The 25214-nt window shown below is 36.0% G+C and overlaps 1 protein-coding gene across 18 annotated transcripts in view; it reads right to left on the minus strand.

Annotated features, from left to right (window-relative positions):
• Positions 1-25214, minus strand: part of STAU2 (staufen double-stranded RNA binding protein 2) — a 306987-nt gene that overhangs the window by 231567 nt on the left and 50206 nt on the right. For all 18 annotated transcript variants that reach the window (XM_061439006.1, XM_061439002.1, XM_061439009.1 and 15 more), the window contains one exon: positions 24583-24718. In XM_061439006.1, coding sequence (XP_061294990.1) covers positions 24583-24718 — 136 coding nt within the window. The remainder of the gene's footprint in view (positions 1-24582; positions 24719-25214) is intronic.

Consider the following 25214-nt stretch of genomic DNA (forward strand, 5'->3'; position numbering starts at 1 on the left):
GAGTTCAGCAAGGTAATAGAATACAGGATGAAAATTTGAGGGCGATAAGAGGATGAGATGGTTCCCATCTCATGAACTCAGATCACAGTTCCCTATGATGAACTTTGATTCTGCATAAGAATGTGGATTCACAGTAACATAGATTCTTGGTGTTGGAAGAAATCTTAGAAGTCATCTAGATTAGTGTTTTTAAAGTACAAATGATGACCCATCAAGGAGTCATGAAATAAATTTAATGAATTACAACTAGCATTTTTAATAAAACCAAATAGAAAATATTATAGACTACAACACACACGTACTGCATCACAGACCTTCTGTTTCATTTGTATATGTGCATGCATGCTCATAGCTAAGTTGCATCTGACTCTGTGACACGATGGACTATAGCCAACCAGGCTCTTCTGTCCATGGGATTTTCCAGCCAAGAATACTGGAGTGGGTTATCATTTCCTCCTCCAGGAGACCTTCCCCACTCAGGGATCAAACCTGTGTCTTCTGTATTGGTAGGCTGATCTTTACCACTGAGCCACCTATGTGTATGTATGTATACATAAATAGGTAATAGGTCACACTACTGAAAAAATTATTCCTTACCACAGGTTAGTCAAGAAAGTTTTAAGTCATTCACCTACATCAAGCCACAGAAAGAAACCTCTCTTGGATATCCTTGCCAGACGATAATGCCACCTCTCTTTAAATATCATCAAAAGTAGTATATTTACTACTTATACTTCAGACAGTAATGTTAGGAAATACTTTATGTAGAACCAACATCTTTCTCTATTGATTTTTGATACACAATTCAGAGAAAAAAGGTTTTTTTTCTTCCAAAGAAAAATACTCTGCAGTCCTGTTTCTTTTCTTTTTCTTTTTTTAATCAATGAACAGAGACAGTTACACCTAAATTTCAAAAACTACAAAAGCAACTTTTTTTCTTTTGGTTCCCAAGAGACTCTGGAGACAAAGGGCAATAAAGGAACAGAGAAAGTACATAAGGACCCTGACTTGAGGAAAAAAGCAATACCGAATAAAAAGGTCAAGTCAATAAAGGAGTATCTTTGTAGAGATGACATGAATAAAACTATCAGACTCTGCAGACAATTTCATGAGACTATGCATTATTTACCAGCAAACAGTCTCATTTTGGAAATGAGACATATCTTTTTTTAAACACACACATCCACAAAGAGAGAGAAAAGAATTATATTCAAAAGAAGAGGAAAAAATTGTGCACAAATGATACCCTCTTATTAACTTGTGAGGAAGCCATTATTTGAAATTTATCAAAGCAATTATTATTTCTGTCCAATCTTCCTGTCATTAAATACATAAATATATATATAAATACATTATTTTATAAACATACAATTATCCAAACATGTATTCAGTTAGCTGGCAACCTCATTCTACCTAAAATGCATAAAAAATTCAAAATGCATGACATGAAAACTTATGACATTAAAAAATTCATGAACTAAATAAAGCTCATGAACTTCACCCTTGGGCTTCTCAGGTGGCTCAGCCGTAAGGAATACCGTAAGGTAGCCACCAGTGCCTACCAATGCAAGAGACGTGGGTTCGATCCCTGGGTCAGGAAGATCCCCTGGAAAAGGAAATGGCAACCCACTCCAGTATTCTTGCCTGGGAAATCCCACGGACAGAGGAGCCTGGTGGGCTACAGGGGTAGTCCTGGGGTTCTGGGGTTGCAAAGAGTTGGACTCGATTTAGCAATTAAACAACCTCATACTTATAGGAGCACCTCAGAGCCCAATCCAAAACCTTGTTACTTTTACTCTGCTCCCAATTCTAATATCAGTTTCCAAGACAACAGCAGTTTAAGAACATTAAATTAGCAGGCAAGCACTGTGTACACAAGTGCTGACATGCAACAAGAAATAAGGTGACAACCTGACTGTCAAGGATGATTTACAGAGTAACAAGGTGCTCAAGAAACTGATGTCAAGCATAAGGACAAGCCACAGTCTCATGAGGCTTAGAGTAACACTTGCCATTTATATGGTTCAGACTGAGTCAGCATGTGAGATTCTTTATGTTCATAACTGTTAGCATCTTTTTAATTTAAATTTATTTTTAGTTGGAGGATAACTGCACTGTTGACATTTTTAACATGAAAAAGGTATGCCTTAACCTTTAGAAAATTTTCTCTCCACAATCACTGAAGTAAAAAAAGTTTAGTTTTCAAAAAAGGGTGAAATCCTCCACGATTTGGAACCCTTGGCTGTCCAGAAACAATTGATTCCCTGAGATCTGTGGTTAACTGTAACTTTTACCTTCTACTTAGCTCTTTCAAAAGTTCTATGACTACTTAAAACCAACATATCATAAAGTAATCTTTGATATTAACAGAGGGTACCGTGTGTTTGGGTTAGTATTCCAATGACTGCACATTAGAATCACCAGGGGAACATTTTTAAACACTGATGTTCAGATGCCCCAACCAGAAATTCTGATTTAATTAGTCCAGATAGAGCCTGCCATCAGATGTGTTAAAGCCTTCCAGGAGAGCCTGCCATTCAGTCAGGGTTGGGAACCACTTGGACAAATCATTTTCTGCATGACATCTTTAAGAATCTGTAAGGAGTCTTCAGAGGGATACAGGATGCGGCATTTTGCAAACTTATCTTCAAATCCATTTCTCAAGGAGTACCTGGTAATTCATCAAGATAAATCTTAAGTCTGGAATCAAATTGAGTAGTTTTACAAATTTATTAAAGCTCTAATGTGCTTACCAGGGATAGGGAAAGTGAGGGAAAAAAGAAAAAGAAAGGTTCACTTTTATACAGCTATTTTTTATTATATTACAAAAATTCCAAATGAAAGATTTTAATTTGAACTAAGAAACTTCACAGTTTATTTAACTGATGCTGACATTACGTCTGTGACTCAAAAGCATTCATATACCATGAAAGCTAATTCCAAAGGTAAATTTATGCTGCCCTCTAATGGGTCAAGACAAATATTTTTACCTGGACTATGCCAGAAATATCAATGGTGGATACAATTTTATTATTTCATAAATGGGAGAATTATTTTAAATACTATAGAAAGAAAACAAGATTTCACTTTTGGGTGTAACTAAACTCAAAAGATGAACTATGACTGCCATATTCATGTTCAAGACTTTTTAAATTACCAATCATCATCTCCTTCTTTTCATCATCCATTTCACCATCCATTTTCATTGCCACATTTGCTAATGTATGTAAAAGGCAAAATGAAACTGTACACCCCCTCTGTGCATTCTGCAATGGTCATCTCTAACTCAGCTTCTCTTCAAATCAGTCCATGGCAATGGTCTTCAAACTTAATGCTCACACCTCATAAAAGAATTTTGAAAACTACGTATATATACTCCTCGACATTTTTGATTACATTTAAAATTTTAATTAGTATCTAAAATTTTTCATTAGCAGCTGAAATACAAAGGATGAAGTTTCTGGCTTATTGTAAATATTAATATTTCAAAATAAAGGCGCTATGTCACTCCTCTAAATGTACTGAAAACAATCTAAATATCACAGTAAGCTGATATCCACCCTTATCTACTTCAAAAATACATAAATTCTGTTAAATACATTAGGAATTTTACATCAATTTTTTCTTCTTGATCTTCCTTTTAATTCTACTTTCCATAGATTTCTATTCTAATGTTACATTTTGTTGCTCACTCTCACAAACCTATGCATCAAAAACATGAATATTAATTCAAATTTTCAGAAATTTGTACTGCCTGTGATCATACACATGAACATTTAAAAAATTTGTGGAATTAGCCATTATTCCAATTAGTATTAGCAGATAAGTAATGGAACATGAATATTACAAATTTTGATAAATAACTCTTTCTAAAAATGTAAAATCTTAATAGGCATGCTTCTCAATGAGATAGGGCTTTTTAAAAAAATGTACACAGCTGTATCTAAGGAAGTATTTCTTACTACTAAAAAAGATAGTTTTCTCTATTTTATTCTTATTTCAGAGTTTTCTAGGCATAATCACTGACAATTATTCACAAGTAAATCATCCTTGAGTTTTGTTATAGCAAAAATTTTTTCTATCACAACTTACATTGTGATCTATCATCAAAAATTATTTTTAATGGTATGGCAATTGACAACTTGACTGGCTCCTCAAGAACCAGAAACTGCCTGACTTACAACAGGGTGTGTTACAGGTTTATTGAGCTTCCCAGGCGACGCTGGTGGTAAAGAATCCGCCTGCCAATGCAGGAGACGAGGGTTTGATTCCTGGGTCGGGAATATCCCCTAGAGTAGGAAATGGCAAGCCTCTTTCAGTGTTCTTGCCTGGAAAATTCTATGGACAGAGAAGCCTGGTGGGTTACAGTCCATGGGGTTCTAAAGAGTCTTTTTAACTAATGCCCCCAAGACACACACACACGTATATATCTCAAACTTCACATCCTTTATACTTGCTGTCAAGAGCATCTGCAATATTCCCCCTGATCCTACACTACATCTCAAAGAAAGCATGAGAAAGCTTCTACAAAAAGAAATATTACCAAAAAAACAGTCTAGGAGCAAAATATAATAAACCAAAAATGAGTTAAAAATTTTTATAAAGAAGACCCTTCTAACTCTGAAATTGAACCTGTAGTAAAACAACTTTATAACAAGAAAAAATTCTTGGAACTATAGAATCGTTAACAATAATGAAAATACTACATAACAGAATCTAAGGGACACCTGTAAAGCAGTGATCAAGGAAACTGCAGAGCTGTCAACAGTTAAGCTATAAAAATGAAAACATTAGAATAAATGGGTTGAATTCAACTCAAGAAGATTTTCTGAGAGATATACACTTTAATTAATTTGGTATCAGAATCTATTTGCTCAAGTTTTTTTCTCATATGTTTATATATTAGATTGCAATTTCTTTTTCTGTCCTGTCTTGCCAGGATTAGGTATTAATGTTATATTTGTTTTCTAAAGAAAATTAGAAATTCCACTTTCCTCTCTATCCTTTCCTCTCTATTGTCTAGTCAATATAACATTAAAACTATCTGGTCTTTGATAATTTGAGGGATAGAATTCCCCTGTGAAACCATGTGGGCCCACTGCTTTTCTATGGGCTTATTAACTTTCTCAATTTTTTTCCAGCGTATATTGACATATTTAAGCTTCTATCTCTAATGGGCCAATTTGGTGCATAATATTTTCCTGGGAAATTATCTATACCATCTAGGTTTTTAAACATATTTTTACAGAAGTCTGCAAAGTAGTCTCTTATAATTTGTTCACATTTTTCTCCAACCCCATGGTTATTTTCTCTTTGTCATTTCTCTGTCTTTTTTCATCTGTTCTTTCTCCCTTTTACCTCCTTGATAGTTAGCTAGTGGTTTGTCTATTTTGTCAATTTTAAAAATCACAGTTTTGATTTATCAGTTAGATTTACTTCCCTCTATTCTCTACTTCATTTATTTCTGTTTTCATCTTCTTTATTTCTTCCTCTGTACTTTCATTTATTTTACTTTTCAAACTGGCTTTTATGTTGTTGAGCCATCCTATCCACACAAAAAATATCTTTTCATTCATTGAAGTTTACTTTTATGTCTTTCCAAAGTACCCTAAAGTTTTCCTCATGCGTTTTTACACACTTCTTCGTAAGTTTATTCATCAGTGTTTTCTCCTCTTTGTTGTTGTTATAAGTGAAGTTTTCTCTATTATTATATTTGTTTTGTTGTTGTTTCAGTCACTAAGTCGTGCCCAACTCTTCTGAGACCCCAAGGACTGTAGCCTGCCATGCTCCTCTGTCCACGGGATTTCCCAGGCAAGAACACTGGAGAGGGTTGCCATTGCCTTCTCCAGGGGAATCTTCCCAACACAGGGATCGAACCCACATCTCCCAAATGGGCGGATGTGGATTCTTCACCACGGAGCCATCAGGAAGTCTACTTATAAGTCCTTGTATATTTGAAGGCTATTGATTCTAGATATAATTTTATATCATGCCACTTTGCTGAATTCTTGGTTTCAATTATTTTCTAAGCCTTATGCCTCTAAATTGCTCACTCTCTCTCTTCTCTAACTGCACCAACTAATGCCTCTAGGCCAATGCTGAATAGTTCTGGAGATGGTGTGCCTTATTCCATATCTTAATGGATATGTTTTAAACAAGTTAAATTCCATATCTTAACGGAAATGTTTTAAACAAGTTAAAAACACTCTATTTTTGAGGTGTATGTGGTAATTGCTGTCATGGCATTTATCACTCTGAATTATAATCATCTACCCTCTCCCACTAACTTATAAACTCAAGAATAAAGGTGATGTCTTACTCATCTTCATGTTCACCACCATCTTGCTCCTCAAGAGCTCTCATTGACTGACACTGACATATTGAATGAATCAATTTACTAATAAATATATTCCTGTGTCAATGAATCAGAGAAAGAACATGTCCCCAGACAAGAATCAGGAATGGAGAAGTGGTTTTAAAATTGGTAGGGATCACTTCATATCCATTAGGATGACTATTTAAAAAAAGAAAAAAAAGTATGGAAAAGGTGGAGAAATTAGAACCCTTGCACAGAAACAAATTTGGATGATGTAGATTTTATCTTATAAAGCAGAAATTTCCCTACAAAATATGGGAACTGTTTTGTTCCAACATGCCATTCCTATTTCTTAACAACTTTACACTGCACTAAACATTATATTTCATACTATTGCTATAAGGCATGTCTTAGCCACAACACCCTGGGAAAAAATTAATGCCATTATCACTTTTTCATCTTCAGGTCCTTTCTACAATTTTTACATCTGGTTATTTAGCCTACTGCTGTCTTTAAGCCTTCTCTTAAAGCACGGCCAACCTTAAGGCTCTTCTTTGTGATGGACTAAATTTGTTTCCATTAATAAACAATTTGAATTAAAACCGTGGAGGAGGAAACTCCCTCTATCAGCCCCTTTCTTTTCTACTCCTGATACTTACTATTAGAGTTGCAAGAAGCTCACTACTATAGATCAGGTGGCATTAAGAACATGTTCCTTGAAGTTAGAACTGTTTACAAAGTATGCTGCTCACTGTAATTAAAACGAGTTTTTATAGGCTATCTTGGGAACTTTGCTACCATTTATCACAATCTTTCTATGATAAAATACATTCAAGTTTCCAGTCACCAACATAAAAACAAACTCTGCACCATGGCCTATTTTGACGATCACCCAAATCTTGCCCAGAATTTATGAGACACAATATTCCATTTCCAAGAAGTCCTATTATTACATAAACTTCTATAAACATATAGCATAAAGTCTTATTATTAAAAGTCATAGCACTTGCATTAAAAACTATACTTCAATTTCTTTTTTAAGTCCAATTAAAGTTAAAAACTTCACAAACCCCTCACTAAATATCATTAAGTGTTAGTCTTTCAGTCGTGTCTGACTCTTTGCAACCCCAAGGACTGTAGCCCACCAGCCACTCTGTCCATGTGACTCTCCAGGCAAGGATACTGGATAGGGGTAGCCACTCCTTTCTCTAAGGGATAATCCCGACTAAGGGATCAAACCCAGGTCTCCCACATTGCGAGCAGATTCTTTACAGTCTGAGCCACCAGGGAAGCCCCCATAGTTGAAGGAGATATATAAAAAGTGATTATTAATGAGAAACACCAGATGACACTGTTTCTCAATTCATAAAGGAACTCTCCAAAACAAAGGAAAAAAAGATTCAGAATTTTCAAATTTCTCAGAACTAATATAAGGAACCTATACAAATTTTCTTTGCACAATTCTGAAAAATGAAAGCCCCTCATTCACCTGATATGCCACCTTAAAAAGAGCTTTGTAAACTGATCTGTCATTTTGCCCAGATATTTCCTTAAAACACAAATAAATAAATAATATGCACTGCTGAACCAAGATTCTGTTCAAGTGAACAAGAAGAAGACATCTGTGAGACCGTATTGCTTCAAACACAAAGGAAATTAAGTATTGTGCTTGGTTTTCAGAGACTGAACAACAGATTAATAAAATGTCTCAATAGAGGATGTGGTTTATTTCCCCTAAACTAGGGTAAAAATTGTTTAAATATAATAAATTTAGCATTTATCACATTTAAATCATGGTTGCTGCTGCTGCTGCTGCTGCTGCTGCTGCTAAGTTGCTTCAGTAGCGTCCGACTCTGTGCGACCCCATAGACGGCAGCCCACCAGGCTTCTCCATCCATGGGATTCTCCATGCAAGAACACTGGAGTGGGTTGTCACTTCCTTCACATGAAAGTGAAAAATGAAAGTGAAGTCGCTCAGTCGTGTCCGACTTTTAGCGACCCCATAGACTGCAGCCTACCAGGCTCCTCTGTCCATGGGATTTTCCAGGCAAGAGTACTGGAGTGGGGTGCCATTGCCTTCTCCGAAATCATGGTTGCATTTTCCTAAAGAATCATGATGAACTTGAGAAGGGAAAAACAATTATTCTTTTGATGCAATTTCCTTATATTCACATTTATGGAAAATAATACATAAACTTTTAGTATAAAGAACTCAAAAACAGAACTTCCTTCAACATTTAGTGGTTAACACTCCACGTTTCCAATGCAGGGAGATGGATCTGACCCCTGGCTGAGGAACTATTAATAAGATCCTGAACACTACACAGCAGACAAAAAGTAAAAAAGTCAGAAAGGATTTCACGAGCATTTTTTTTTAAGAGACTAAACAAAACTCAGACAAAGGTCAAGCAAGAATTATAAAAAGTAACTTTTTAAATTTAAGAATTGGCTTTGTTCACGTCTGCTTTTGTTTGGGGACTTTTTTTTGGGGGGGGACACAAAAAATGTTAAACTCATGTGGCATGAAAATACTTTTTATTTAATAAACCTACCAGATCATTTAAACCCTCCTAATCTAGTTATGTGGTGAGCCTTGAGCCTGCCTGCCTGACTGCCTTCAACAGCAGAGCCAAGGGATAGGAAGTTCTGGATGTGTATCATGGGAAATTCACTAACAAGTTATTAGTACTTGAATACTAACTCAGTGGCAAGGAAACACAGACTAGCCATTTTTCAGGAATGAAAGGGAGAAAGTTGAAAGATCAAAGGTAAAACAGATGGCTATAATGCCATGGCGAGGCAGCAGCGGGACGTGCATAAGACAACTACATAAAGGGCACAGGCGCTCCGAGGCCTGCAGTTAAACCCTAAGTTAACAGCCGCCGAAAGACACAGGAGTCTTCCAAAGAAATGACTCTGAGCTGCAATGACAGCATTATCCAAGGCCAACTGAATTCCAACGGCCAAGAGTATGCATATCCGTATTACAGAATCAGCCATCCCTTATCTGAAGCATATACTCAGAAATAATAATAGAATTATAGTGTAATTTTTTTAATTGGATAGAAATGAAACTTTGAAAACCTCTCAAAATAATGTCCTGGAACAAATACACAGTTATTTAAATTATTTTTAAGGAACTAAAAACATTATGGTAAAGTAAGGTAATGGGCCATGTGCAGTCACGGAATTGTTAGTTTAATTCTGAAAACTACCCTATGAGGATGCAAAATTTATTTTCTCCAATTTATAGGTGAGTTAAATGAGAATGAGAATGCTTGAGTAACCTGCTCAAATCCACACAGCTACCATTTCGACTCCAGAGTATGCATTTGTAACCAAACAATATTACCCATAATATAATAAAGGCTAACAATTAAATACCATTTATTGAAGAAAGGCAGAAGCTAAGCAATTAATAGACATTTTAGCCTCACTCTATGAGGTAAATATTACTTTAGCCCCTAGTAAGACATTTATAATGGTTTTAGCCAAATGCTTGAGAGGCAAAAATCAGATGCTTTCTGAGAAATATTTTTAGCATCAAAGAAAATTGAGAATTACAAAATGTATTGTTAAGTCAACTTTATTGAGGTGTATTTTACATATAATGAAATAGGCCTACTTCAAAACTCATAACTAATGAGTTTTTACATCATCCATTTAACAGTCACCAAAATCTAGACAGTTTGGGTAAACTCTGGGAGTTGGTGATAAGACAGGGAGGCCTGGCGTGCTGCAGTCCACGGGGTCGCAAAGAGTAGGACACGACAGAGAGACTGAACTGAACTGAACTGAAAATCTAGATATAGAATATTTCTATCACCCAGAGAAAAGCACTGGTATGTTGGAAAAAAAATTCCCACTTTTTTTGTCACAACAGATTAGTTTTGCTTTTTCTAAAATGTCACAAAAATAGAATCTTCTAGTATATACACTATGCATCTGGCTTCTTTAGTTCAGCATAATGTTGTGGGGACTCACCCATACTGTGACTTGGACCAGAAGTGCTACTTCCAAGTAGTATTCCATGCCACGGGTATGACACAATTTAAGCATTTACCTGGTGGTGGATATGACCAGTTCAGGGCTATTGGATATGACCAGTTCAGGGTTATTCAGTTCAGTTCAGTCACTCAGTTGTGTCTGACTCTTTGCGACCCCATGAATCGCAGCATGCCAGGCCTCCCTGTCCATCACCAACTCCCGGAGTTCCCTCAAACTCATGTCCATCAAGTCGGTAATGCCATCCAACCATCTCATCCTCTGTCGTCCCCTTCTCAGGGCTATTACAAAGAAAAAATGCTACAAACATGCATGAACAAGTCTTTGAATAGCCACATATTTTCTTTCCTCTTAGGTAAATACCAGAGTGGAACTGCTGGATGGCATGTAAGTGTATATTTAACTAGAGTGAGAAACCACGATAGAATGGCCATACCATTAATATTCCCAGCGGTAATTACGAGGGCGCCAGTCATTCCACCCTGATACTTGGTATTATCAGCCTTTCTGGCTTTTTTTCAATTGGGGAGGGAGTATGTTTGTTTTGGCTGCGTGGCTTGTGGGATCTTAGTTCCCCAACCAGGTACTGAACCTGGACCCACCGCTGTGAGAGCACAGAACCCTAACCACTGGACCGCCAGGAAATTCCTTTCAACCTTTTAAAATTTTAGCTATTTTATGCCACATTTCCCAGATAACTAGTGATTTCAAGCATCTTTTCATGTGCTTATTAGCCATTCTTTATCTCTTCATTGAAGTGTCTAGTCAAATATTTTGCTCATACTTGTCTTCCTGTGTTCGTTTACATCATTCTGGATTCAAATCCTGTCCACATAAGCACTGCAATTTTTTTTTCCAGTCTGTCCTGCTTTTTCGAGTTTTTTGTTTTAGCCACACCACATGGTACACGGGATTTTAGTTCCCCGACCAGTGACGAACTTGTGCCCCCTGCAGTAGAGGCAAGGGAAACCCTAACCACTGGACTGCCAAGGAATTTCCCCATCACTTTTGCACTTTTTTTTTTTAAAGGTAAGAGGTGAATTTATTCAGAGAGAAACACACTCCACAGACAAGAGGGCCATCACAGCATGTGAGTGCGGCAGACTTTTTCCCTCTTAAAACTGTGACTCTGGGGTAGTAGAAGTTTTAAATTTTGATCAAGTTCAATATCTCAATTTTTTCTTCTATGATTTGTGTTCTTTGTGCTCCAAATCTCGGTCTCCAAAGTAACAAAACACTTTCTTCTAGAAAGTTTACAGCTTTTTACATGGAGGTCTATGATCTATTTCTAATTAATTTTGTCTATGGTGTGAGGTAAGTGTTGAGGATCACTTTTTCCCATCTGGATACTAAACTGTATTACCACTGGTTGTTGGAAGGAGTAGACTCTGCCTATTAACACCTTCACTGAAATTAATTTTGAAAACAAAACAAATTGACCATATGTGGGTATGTTTATTTCTTGACTTTATATTCCTGGGATCAGCAAACTTCTATACAGGGCCAGATGATAAATATTCTGGGCTTTGCAAGCCATAAAACTTCTGCTATACCTACTCAACTCTGCTAATGCAGCAAGACAGCAGCTACAGAGAAAACACAAACAAATAATCATGGCTGTGTTCTAATAAAACTTCACTAACAGACCTTAAAATCTGAATTTCATCTAATTTTCACATGTTATAAAATATCACTCTTTGGATTTCTTTTCCTCAACCATTTTAAAATGTAAAAAACATTCTTAGATTACAAACCATGCAAAAGCAGGCAGGAAAGATTTGGTCCATGGGCCCTAGTTTGCCAACTTCTGTTCTATTCTGTTCCACTGATCTACACAGTCAGCCTTCATTATCTGTGGGTTACATACACATCCTTGGATTCAACCAACCATGTGCAGAAAATATATAAAAAAAAAAAAACCTCCAGAAAGTCCCAAAAAAGCAAAACTTGAATTTACCACACGCCCTAGCAACTATTTATATAGTATTTACATTGTATTAGGGATTATAAGTAATCTAGAGATGATTTAAAGTATGAGAGAATGTATACAGATTATATGCAAACACTGCATCATTTTATATAAAGGACTTGAGAGCATCATTGGATTACGATATTTGCAGGGGCTGGGAGTGGGGTTCTAGAACTCACTCCCCATGGATACCTAGGAATGATCATATTTTATTCCCCATGCCAATATTTCACTGTCTTGATTACTGTAGGTTTACAGTAAATTTTGAAGTCAGGTGGTGTGAGCTCTGCAAATTTATTCATCCTTTTCAAAATTGTTTTCACTACTCTAGATCCTTTGCATCTCCATTTAAATGTTAATTTTATCTTACTATTTCACAAAAAAAACCTGCTAGGGTTTTGATTGAGATTTTATCACATCTTCATGTTAACTTTAGGAAAATTGATATCTTAATAATACAACTGTTCTTTAGCTTGAGCAATATTTTTTCACAATCAGTATACAGATTATGCACATATTTTCCTACATTTAAGCCTGAGTATATGTTTTTATGCTTTTTAAATTTTCTGGCTGTTCTTTACTATTAAACAGAAATACTGTTGATTTTTTTGTATAAAAATTAATACTGTAATTTTTTGATCTTGTAACCTGTGATCTTGCTCAACTCCTCTATTTCAGTAGCTTTTGTGATTTCTTATAATTTTCTACATATATGATCGTGTAATTTGCAAATAGTTTTATTTCTTCTTTTCCAATATTTTCTATTTATTTCTTCTTCTTCCTGTACTTGCTAGAACTCAAGCACAATGTCAAACAGAAGTGAAAATGGTGTGCATCACTGTCTTGTTCTTTATCTTAAAAAGTATTCAATCTCTCACTACAAAACATGTTAGCTAAAGGTTGTTTAGAGAAGTCCTTTATTAGACTAAGTTCTCTGGCATTCCTAGTTTGATCAGTCTATATCATGAATGATTTCTGACTTTCATCAAATGCTTTTTCTGTGTTTAATAAGGTGCTCATATGGTTTTTCACCTTTATAAATATGGTTAATGCTTTCCTAAGATAAACTCCATTTAATCATGTGTATTGTATGATTTAAATATTACTGAATTTAAATTGCTAATATTTTGTTAAGGGTTTTTCTATCTGTGATGATGAAGGATACTGATCTCAAGTTTTAAGTTTTTTAACTGATTTTGGTACAAGACAACACTGGCCTCATAAAATGAATTGGGAAGTGTTCTTTTCCTCTGTTTTCTGAGATAATGACAGTATTTCCTCCTCAAATGTTGGTAGAAATTATTAGTGAACTCGTTTGCAATTTGAATTTTCTTTCTGGCAAAGTTTCTAAAATAAACTCAACTTCTTTAATAGGGTTTACTGAGATTTTTCTAATTGTCTTTACGTCAGTTTTGGTCATTTGTGCCTTCTTACAAATTTGCACCTAAGTCAGTCAACTTTTCCTTAAAGAACCAGACAGTAAACACTTTAAGCTTGCAGGGCATATATAAATAGTCTGTCACAACTACTCAACTCTACTGTTACAGGTGCAGCCCAAAACAATATATGAATACATGGACATGGCTATGTTCGAATAAAAGTACAGGCAACGAACCTACAGGCCACAGTTTGCCAACCAATGATCTAAGTGATCAAATCTAGAAACAGTCATTCTTAAGGTTCCCTTATAATTCTTTTGGTATCAGTAGAATTCCCTCTTTTAGTCCTGATATTGGCAGTAATATAAGTTCACAATCTCTCTTTTGTTGGTCTAGCTAGAAATTTATCATGTTATAGATCTTTTCCCAGAATTACTTTTTATTTCATTGATTTCACTGAGATTTTTTTTTTTCAGTTGTTTATCCGTTTTCAATGTCATCACCTTTTGCTCCTATTTTTCCCATTTCCTTCTCTGTATTTTGATATTTAATATGCTCTTCTTCCTCCAGTTTCTTATGGTAGAAACCTAAAGCATTAATTTTGGATCTGTTTTTCCTCATGTAAGCATTTAAAAATATACATTCTCCTCCAAGCACAACTTCAGCTGCACCCATATATTTCAATGTTTCATTTTTACCCTGATTTAGTTCAAAATACTTCTCTAGTATTCTTTGTGACTTCTCCTTTGACTCATGCATTACTTAGAAATGTGTCCTTAAATTTCCAAATATTTACAGAATTTACCAGATATTTTTATGATATTTCTAACTTTTTCCCTTTGTGGTCAGACAACAGAGTCTGTATCATTTCAAGTCTCTTAAATTTACTGAAAATTGTCTAATAGCACAGCATATCCTGTCTTGCTGAACACTGCATGTGCACTTGGAAATAATGTATATTCTGCTGTTATTGAAGGAGGGTTTCATAACCCTGGATGACAGTGTTAATGAATTCTATCAATGTCTTAGCTTGCGCTGTCCTAGTAACTTACCATTGACTGGGAGGCTTAATCAGGAATTAAATTCCTCTCAGTTGTGGAAAGCCAGATGTCCAAGATCAAGGTGCCAGCATGGCCAGTTTCTGATGAAAGAGCTCTCTTTCTGGCTTGTAGACAGCCAACTTCTTATGTCCTCACATAGGGAGAGGGGCAAAGTGCAGAAAGCCAGCTGTCTGCGGCTGTCCTTATAAGGACACTAATTCCATGCTGAGGGCCCCACCCTCATGATCTATCTAAGCTTAATTACCCTCCAAAGATCCTATCTCCAAATACCATTACTTTGGGGGGTGTGAATCTTGGGAGTACATAATTCAGTCCATAGCAGCAGCAGTACGTATTTCTATTAACTTACTCTAAAGCCTGTTAGTAGGTGCATGTATATTTAGAACTGTTAAGTCTTCTTGATGATTTTACCCTTTTATCACTGATAATTTTATACCTTGTCATATTCCTTGTCCTAAAGTCTACATTATCTGATATAGCCACTCCAGCTTTATTATAATTAATGATTGCACAGAATATCATTTCCCATCCTTTTAACCAATCTACGTCTTTATATTTAAAATTGGTTTCTTTAGATAAAGGTGAACTTACTTACAAAACAGAAACAGACTCACAGACTTAATGAATTTATGGTTACAGGGTGGGGATGAAGGATGGATGGAAGGGATAGTTAAGGAGTTTGGGATGGACATGTATACACTGCTGTATTTAAAATGGATAACCGACAAGGACCTACTATATAGCACAGGGAACTCTTCTCAATGTTATGTGGCAGCCTGAATGGGAGCAGAGTTTGGGGGGAATGGATACATGTATATGTATGGCTGAGCCCCTTCACTGTTCACCTGAAACTCTTACAACATTGTTAATTGGTTATACCTGATAAAAAATTTAAAAAAAAATTTTTAATATTTTTAAATAATGTAGATTTCTTTATACATCATATAGTTGTATCTCCTGCTGTCTTATACAATCTGACACTCTAACTTTTAACCAGTATTTTAGACCATTTACATTTAACATAATTATCAATATAATTGTGTTTAGATCACATTGTTCTTTGTTTTCTATTTATGAGTTCATTACTCCTTTTTCTACCTTTTTTCTGCCTTCTTCTAGATTACATTTTATGATCCCATTTTTATCTCCACTATTGTATTCTTAACTATTTTTTGCCCTGCATCAATATACACCTTTAACTCACAACTTCTCTTCATATCAGTTCATATATAATATAAAAATATATCCAGGTTTTCTAGATTTTATAGTGAGAGGGTAAATCTAGTCCCAGTTATTTCATCACAGCCAGAACATAAACCCCCAAAATATTTTTTAATAATTTGATTTTTAATCCTATACTTGGGGAAACAGATGTTGAGAGACCCTCTTCATATTGCACTTTAAAGAAAAAAGCTATATTTCGATTTCATAAAATGAAGAGTGTTGCATCTAGTTTAACCAAGCAATTAGTTTTGTTTTATTTAAAGGGTTACAATGTACAGTAGTTCCTATTCTTTATTTTTATTTCAGTTACTAGTTCTTCTTCTTAATTTTAAATAAGACTGCCTAAGACAAGAGCTTCTGACCCAAATAATTCTTCCTTTACCTTTATCTCCCTGGCTCTCTGATTCCTGGCTTCATTGAATTCCAGTTCATTCTCCCTCATTTTTGCTTTGGTAACCTATTCAAATTCTCTTTCCTGGCTTATGAGAGTTTAATCTTTCTTTATTATGGGTTTAGACTTATTTCCCAAAATGAAAAGCATCCCTAATTTAATTAATATAGTCCTATATAAAAATATGAGGAAGTACTGAAAGTTTTGTCTTGCAGTCTTTCAGTTCTACATCTATTCTATAAAGTGATATCTTCATAAAAAAATACTATTTTTAAAAGAAGTATCATTTTGAAAAGTTCTGACATACATTTCATGAATAAAGCATATGATAAAAGAGAAAGACTATATTCAACAAATCAAGAAATACATAACAGGTAAAATCAGATTTAGAATGAATTTCTGCTTTTTACCACTTCATATTTATTTGAGATGGATGGCATCACCGACTCAATGGACGTGAGTTTGAACAAGTTCCGGGAGCTGATGATGGACAGAGAAGCCTGGCGTGCTGCAGTCCATGGGGTTGCAAAGAGTCGGACATGACTGAGTGACTGAACTGAACTGATTTATTTCACTTATCCAAGAGGCTTTAGAATTATGTACTTAGCTAAATTTTTCCTATTAGGTTGAACTATACGAAACTGTAATATTTACAGGTCAAAGCAAGGTCAAAACTGGCAATTTTATATAATTTAACCTGTCACTAATCAATAAACATAAGCCTTGGAGTATTAACCAAAGAGAACTTAAAAAGTGTGTAGGTTGTTTTATCAGTACACAAGCGCCATCTAGTGGCAGAAAGCAAAATTGTAGCTCTGTACTTGTTAATACTACTGCTGCTAAGTCACTTCCCTCCGTCCATGGGATTTTCCAGGCAAGAGTACTGGAGTGGGGTGCCATTGCCTTACAAACATTCAATTTCTCAACTGTTCTACTTTCCAACATACTTTTGAGAAAGGCACTACAAACTGGTAACACTTAGACTGATTGTTTAAACAGGTTCAAAATACCTAGTAAGCCAACATCACAATAATTAGCAGCTAGTCATCAGCCTATAAACTTTGAAGATGGAGAAGAGGGGACAGTGACTAGGTATTTAGGAGGCAGACTTGGGGACTGCATGATAGAGGCCATGAAGGGTGACTTTCACATATGTTGTAATAGTGTTCACAATGAGAGGAGTTGGAGTAGACCTTTGGAGAGAGAAGGAATTCAGTTTTGACTATGTTCAGTTTCAACTGAATATGAGATCCTTATAAAGAGTCCATTTTATCACTCTTTAAAGCCTCAGTGAAGGGTATTAGAAGATCTATCTTTGGCATTGAGGGTTTGTTGGGAGTACATATGGAGAGAGGAGTTTTAGGGTCTAGGGCTTCCATAATATGGAGAAGGCAATGGCACCCCACTCCAGTACTCTTGCCTGGAAAATCCCATGGGCAGAGGAGCCTGGTGGGCTGCAGTCCATGGGGTTGCTCAGAGTCGGACACAACTGAGTGACTTCACTTTCACTTTTCACTTTCATGCACTGGAGAAGGAAATGGCAACCCACTCCAGTGTTCTTGCCTGGAGGATCCCAGGGACAACGGAGCCTGGTGGGCTTCCATCTATGGGGTCGCACAGAGTCAGACACGACTGAAGCAACTTAGCAGCTTCCATAATAGGGATGTGTAATATTATCTTGGATAAAATGGCATTGTTTAGGATACAACCTAAGTTTGAGTGACATGTCTGTTACTCATTCATCTGGTATTTAAGCTTCTCTCCTCAAAGAGTTTGGTTATATTGGATTGCTGTTGTTCCATTTAGAACAATTTCATGGCATGCTCCTGTGCCAAGTTCCCCTTGTCATCAGGTGTGCTTGGTATGTTTGTGTCAAGACAGTATTTGGTTGCTTTTGGCTAATGTGTCCAGGTCCTGGTCCAGTCACTGGTAGCTAGGTTAGAAAAGTTGCTTTCTCTTAGCATGTGTAGTATGAGTCACAGCAAGTTAAACTTGTCCCTATAGGCAGATCCAGGTACTGCTTGAGGCTTCATGGTCTCCCGTTTTCCCTGGGAGATGAATCTGTGAGACTTAGAACTTTGTGGACAGCTGTGGCTGTTAGTAGAAATTTGATAGGTGAAACAGATTTTCTGAAGCATCTGAGCTGATTTAATTTCATTATGTTAATTATGAGTAAAACTAGAAATAACTGGATTTTAGGTTATGAAATAGCTTATTAATTACATTTCACTTTCAGGTTCTCATCACATTAAGCCTGAATTACAGCATCCTTGTAATGCACCTTCTCCCTTAAACTTTAAGCCTATCCAAACTATTTCCCATATAGTGCAAAAGCAATTATTTCGAAGACAAATATACAATTATTTTATCTCTCAACTTAAAATCCTTTCAAGGCTCCCAATCAACTCCAGGATAACCTCTAAATCTCTTGGCATGCCGCTTGAGGACATCCAGATTAGCGACCTGCCTGAACTTCAGCCTCTTTATTTCATTCAAACCAAACTGCCTGCATGTCCATGAATAAACTAAACTTCTCAGGATTCCTTGCCCTTGTTCCCAAAATCTAGATTGCTTTTTTTAACCTTCTTCAGCTGGCTGATGCCTTATTAACCTCGAGGATTCAGTTCAAGTGTCAATTCCTTCTGTCAATTCAGTTCAGAGCCAATTCCAAGTCAATTGGCTTCTTTAATTCCCCAATCTGAGTGAGGTGCTTACTCTCAACATTTCCATAGCAGTCTATGGAGACATCTATCACTCTGTTAGTTCCTCTTCACTGTCTTCCTCCTCTAGCCAACTATAGTCTACCATATTGTCTTTCACCAAATTATCTACTCTAACACAACATGTGGCAAAGAGTAGTCATTAGATAAATGTTTGCTGAATGAGTGTAATCTTGCAAAAGAGGAAAGTAAGGGAGGTCGAGAGCCTTGCCCAAGATCATACGATTGAAGGCATCAGAACAAGAACTTGAACCAAATATTCTGACTATAATGGAAATAATTTTCCCTCTGCATCTTTGCCTTCAGGGAGCAACTCTATAAAATAACTGTGCTCTGAAGAGCAGTTTGGATGGGACTAAACCCTGTTTCTCTAGGTTGACAAATTCTGGGATGAACAGATTACCTGGAACTTGTCTAAGAGCTATCCACAAACAAAAATGTGTTCCTCCTCTAGTACAAGTCTAAGGGCTATGTGGCCTATGAGGTATAGCAAATGGAAGACAGTGTTTTTGAAAATCAAGTCAAGCAGAAGAAAAATGAGACAAGAGCTAGAAAGAGAGAAAGGGAAAATGAGGGTGAAAGCCCTACAGTTTACCAGGCCTGAAGGTTTCCCCAAGAGACGTCCAGTTACACACAGAGAAATTCCCATGTTCAGCCTATACAGTTTGAGTTGTGGCCCTTTGACTATCTGCATCAGTAGACCAAGGGGCTTTCTGGCCATTAGCCCTGCAATAAGGCTTTTTTAATCTGTGAATACAAAAAAACTAATCAACTATTTGCAGGAGGCCTGATTTCAGCCATTCTACTCCTTGAGATAATGTAAGTCTTTATTACAAAAATATAAACAAAAGTATAAAATGTTCACCAATCTTACATCTTGTACTGTCATATAAACTTCTGTGTGCATTCAACGTCCTATCTGTCAGTTAACACTACCCCAAATGAGAAAGAAAAAGATATCCTGGATGTATTCATTTTCAAACATCTTGGGTACATTAGAAGGAGACCCAGGTATTTCAGAATTCAAGTTGTCTACACAGAGTTTGCTCATGGATAAAAATCCTCTTCCCTCAATCAACATAAAATGAGGCAGGCTCGGGGAGGGAGACCTTTTTATGAGCTCCTGTTTAGGCCTTTGAATAAGTTCAAGTGAGAAACCTAACCAGAAAAGAATTTAAAACAAAAAAGGCATGAGTAATATCTAATTATTAAATAATATTATTTTAAACAGAAAATGAAAAGATCTTTTCAAAACTCCCTCTAAATGACACCTGTCTCTTTGACTTCTTAACCTTTCAGAACCGGCCTTAGTAAAAAGCCACCAATTCATCTGGAGTCTGACAAGGGGAAGAGCGTCTCCTCTGATCTTTGGTTCCAAATTCCCTGTCACACACACAGGTGTTGTCACCTGCAAATTAAGATCATATATGAAACCACAACGTTAACAGCCTAATAAGTAATGGGTAGGTTTGCCCTTTTGTGAGCAGAGTGTTTAGGTTGAAACATGGTTTGGTTGTTTACCAGTACTTCCTTATTTTCTTTTTACCCTTTTTATGATCTGCAGAAAATTCTAAAGACTCTTCAAAAATCTGAAGGAAGAGTCCACTTGATCCATTAAATGGGAACCGCCTAAGGCATAATCGTTTGGAGAAGTCGTTAAAAAATTCTCACAGCCTCATGACAACCATGGAATCAGACCTTGAAACCAGAAATTGCCAAGAACGGAAAAATGACAATGTGCTTAAGGTAGTGCTAGTGGTAAAGAACCGGCCTGGCAAGGTGGGAGACATAAGAAACGGAGCTTCGATCCCTAGATCGGGAAGAATCCCCTGAAGACGGGCACAGCAACCCACTCCAGTATCCTTGCCTGGAAAAATCCCATGGACAGAGGAGCCTGGAAGGCTACAGTCCATAGGATCGCAGTCAGACATGACTGAAGCGACTTAGCACAAATGCAGGCACTCACTTAATAGAAAATCTAAAACGGGGGAAAAAATCAAACCAAACCACCTGTCTGCAATGCAGGAGGCCTGGGTTCGATTCCTGGGTCCGGAAGATCCCTTGGAGAAGAAAATGGCAACCCACTCCAGTATTCTTGCCTGGAGAACTCCATGGAGAGAGGAGCCTGGCAGGCCACAGTCCATGGGGTCACAAGAGTCAGACACAACTTAGCAACTAAACCATCAGCAAACCACCTGACTCCTGTCACATCCTCACAGCCCCACTCCTCTCCTCCAGGCCCAGAGCGGTCCAGCCACACTGGCCTCCTGGGGCGGCATCGAGGCACCAGGTTTTGTGCTGCTTTTTCTTCTGCCTCAAAGTTCTCCCCTCTCTCTTAGCATTGACACTGCTTATTCCCTCTGCTCCTAGGCCTTGATCAAAATAGTCACCTCACCTAAGACAGAAATTACTGTCTGATTTTTTCATTGCTTTAGCAATAGACTGCTTTCATTTAAAAGTAGTAAGTTCACTAATCAAAAACTTCACTTCAAATAAAGGACTACAGATATCAAAATACATTAAGCTTTAAATATAATATTCTCTTGAATACTCATTATAGTACATTAAAAGAAAAGTATCTTATAAGTATAAAACTGACAAGGTGTTCCTATCTCAGGTGATCAAATCTATCTGTTGTGCTCAAGTAGACAAATAATTGTATTTATATTCGGTAACTTCAGACTGATGAGAAAGGCAAGGGTATGTAACAGAAAAAAGGGAAGCAAAGCAACCATAAGAGAAATGGTATATCTCTCGTGCTTCCCATGCAGCGTGGACACCAAGTTGAGGGCTGGTAAGCCTGGCAGTGTATGCTCCAGTAAGACAGAAGAGGATGAGAATCGAACCACATCCAAAGGAGACAAGGAGAGCTAAGAGCTTAGTCCAAAAGGGCAAGAGGAAGATGGTCAATACTCTCCCACAGCATTACCTGAGGGGAAAAGACGGACTACAAGTCACCAACTGCAGGTTTCAGCAGGGCAGACAAGAGAGGAATCAGCTACTTGGTGGACAAGAGACATCATACCACAAAGACCACATGAGCCAGCACTAAGAGGGGGTTGGGGGGAGAGGCACCCTCCCTTCTCACCAGGACAATAAAGTAAACCCCCCCAGACACACTGGAGAGGAAAAGATAAAGAGGCGGATGTTTTTCTTAGAGAACTTGAACAACAATATTTAAATGAGCCATTTATTATTTGAGTAAGACTGAATCGTGAATGGTAATTTTTCCACTACCAAGCAAGACACCAAAAAGTATTAGATTATCTATTGATTAAACAAATAACTTGTCCTATCTGAACGGTAATAATTTGTCAGCAAATACACAAAATGCTTTTAAAAGCAACAGCATCCCAACACTAAAAGGAATGATAATTATGTGACTGGAGAGAGGTTATAAGCTAACACTACAATGGCACCCATACTGCAATATAAATGCATCGAATCAGTGTTCTCTATACCTTAAGCTTACACAACGTTGCACGTCAATTATGCCTCAATTTAAAAAAAAATTTTAAGCATCAACAAATGTCTGATCAAACATGAGAAATAATTTCTTAAGCATAGAAGCAGTGGGAGAAATCACACCAAAAATTTTATAGATTATGCCATATAACATTTAAAACTGGAGTACATTAAAAAACAAAACTAAAAAAGCCATTTTTAAAAAACAGGAAAATCAAACAAATATTCTTAATGCTAATATCCTCAACACACAAACATCTGAAGACAGATTAAGCAATGCAATCAAAATTAGCCAATTAAAATGGACAAGTAACTAATAAATATTTATTTAAAAAACTGTTGAGCCTAACAGGTTATCAATAAAACCAAAAAATATACCACTTTTTAACTATCAAGACTGTGTTTTAAGCTCAATGTTGTCAAAATAGTATGAAATACACTATAAGAAATTAGTATAAACTTTAATGTAATTGGGTAATATATTATTCTTTTTATTTTTTTTAATTTTATTTTATTTTTAAACTTTACAATATTGTATTGGTTTTATATTATTCTTTTTAACCCAATATTCTCCTTATAGTAATCTATCTTAAGGAAATAATCAATGATATAAACAAAAACTTGCATATAAAGATTTTTTACTGAAACATTATTTATAATTGTCCAAAAATAGGGGGAGGAACAATCTAGATGATCAAAAACAGGTGTTTTTTAATATACTTATCATTAAGTATATTAATGATAAGTATATTAAAGTCTTGTAAACAAGTCTTGTTTACACTTTACTAAATTCTTGTAAAGTATACCTCAACCATATGAATATAGCCATCAAAACTGTTTTTCAAAGGTTAAAGATATGAAAAATGATACCTCTATTAAGTGAAAAGAAGGTGTAATACTCCACGTTCAAAATGAACAAATGATGATATATTCATACAAAGAACATTATTCAGCAATTAAAAAAACGGTAGAACCTAGGTATAAGCAACATGGATGAATCCCAAAAATCAAAAACTAAAAACAAACAAAACAAGAAAACCATTATATGAAGTGAAAAAAGCCAGACACAAAGAATAAAAGCTGTAGGAGTCTATGTAAGTTCAAGGACAGGCAAAACTAATCTATGGAGATAGAAGAGTGGTTATTACTTCTAGGAGGAAGAATACCAAGTGCAAATAGGTATGAGGAAACTCTCAGGGGGATGGAAATGTTCTGGAGCTTGACAGGTGATGATCACATGAGGACACACAGATGTGAAAGCCATCAAATAAACTATAAATACACAGGTCCATAAATAAAACAATAAAGTCATCAAGATGTACATTGAAGACTCGTGCATTTTACTGTTCCTGTATTATACTTCCATAAACTAAGACAGAATTGCATATAAAGGATAATTTATATTTGGTTAAATATATTTGTGTGAAAAGAACAAGAAGAATATAAAGCACATCAAAATATTAAAGGTCTTTAATTCTAGGTTTGCAAATTATCTGTATTTTTTTACTTTCTGCATTTTCCACATTCTCTACAATGAGTCATATGACTTTTATAAATAATCAGGAAAAAATAAAAACCCTTAGATTTTTTACAGAATTCTGCCACATGTGCAAAAGAAAATTCTGTTACACTTAAAACTATCCCAAAATTATTCCATGTGCAGAAACACTTAGTAAATCCTAATAACTTTCCTGTAAGTTATAAACAGTCATGTTTGCAATGTATTCAGACAAATTAAGCAAAGTACTAATTAAGCTAAAAGCATCTGCTTGCTGAAAAAATGAGCAAGACAACTGAAAATTCCACAGCACACTGTGGAACAACTTTAAAACATGGTCCTGCCTGCAGCAAACGTAGGGCTCTCATGAGCTCCTGTAAAAGTTATTTTTTTTAATGTATTACTTTTTTCTTTATAAGCCCGATATATCTATATTCCATGAAAAATACCCCAAGTGAACTTTCTTTACAACAAAAATACCTTTTGAGTTTCAGAAACTTTGATAATATGCATAAAATAATAAATAAGAACAAAACCAAAGAAGACATACAAACCTCTGATTGTACATGCCCCGAAAGTTGTAATTAGCTCTATAATTGGGGAAAGGCTTTGGGTCTAATGGCCTGTAGATGGCAGGCTCTCCCCTTTTCATAGCAAGCCCATTCAGTTCCACAGTTGGAGTGATACTACCTGTTTAAAAGAAATATTAAAGGCACAGAAATGAAATATTTCCATAATAAATCAAGTGTACGTTTATTTTACATATAACTAGCACAGAGGAGTGGATGGCCCCTTGTCTGATTTGTCTAAGGAGGCGCATAAACAAGCTGCATAAACAAGAAAGTCATTTCTAATGAAATCTCTTCAGGGTTTTTGCAACATTTTCTGTACAGTAATGGCCAAAAATTGAACTTTACAGTTACACTATTTCAAAAGAAGAGAAACAAACATTCATAAATCGCTTAGTTTGTACGTCATAAAAACCGTTGAACTTGACAGTTACTTCCTCCAGAAAGCTTATGATTTTTAATCATTAAAACCATTATCATCTGAATATTTTTATTTATATTTTGGTAATCAAGCAACTAAAATTAGCAAAAAATACAGGGTTATCAGTAATTCTTGCACTTATCTAGTGAAAATAAATTTTTTCTACAACTAACAATAGGAAAAAATAGTACATAAA

Source organism: Bos javanicus, chromosome 14, assembly GCF_032452875.1.
Source record: "Bos javanicus breed banteng chromosome 14, ARS-OSU_banteng_1.0, whole genome shotgun sequence".
In the NCBI taxonomy this organism is placed as follows: domain Eukaryota; kingdom Metazoa; phylum Chordata; class Mammalia; order Artiodactyla; family Bovidae; genus Bos; species Bos javanicus.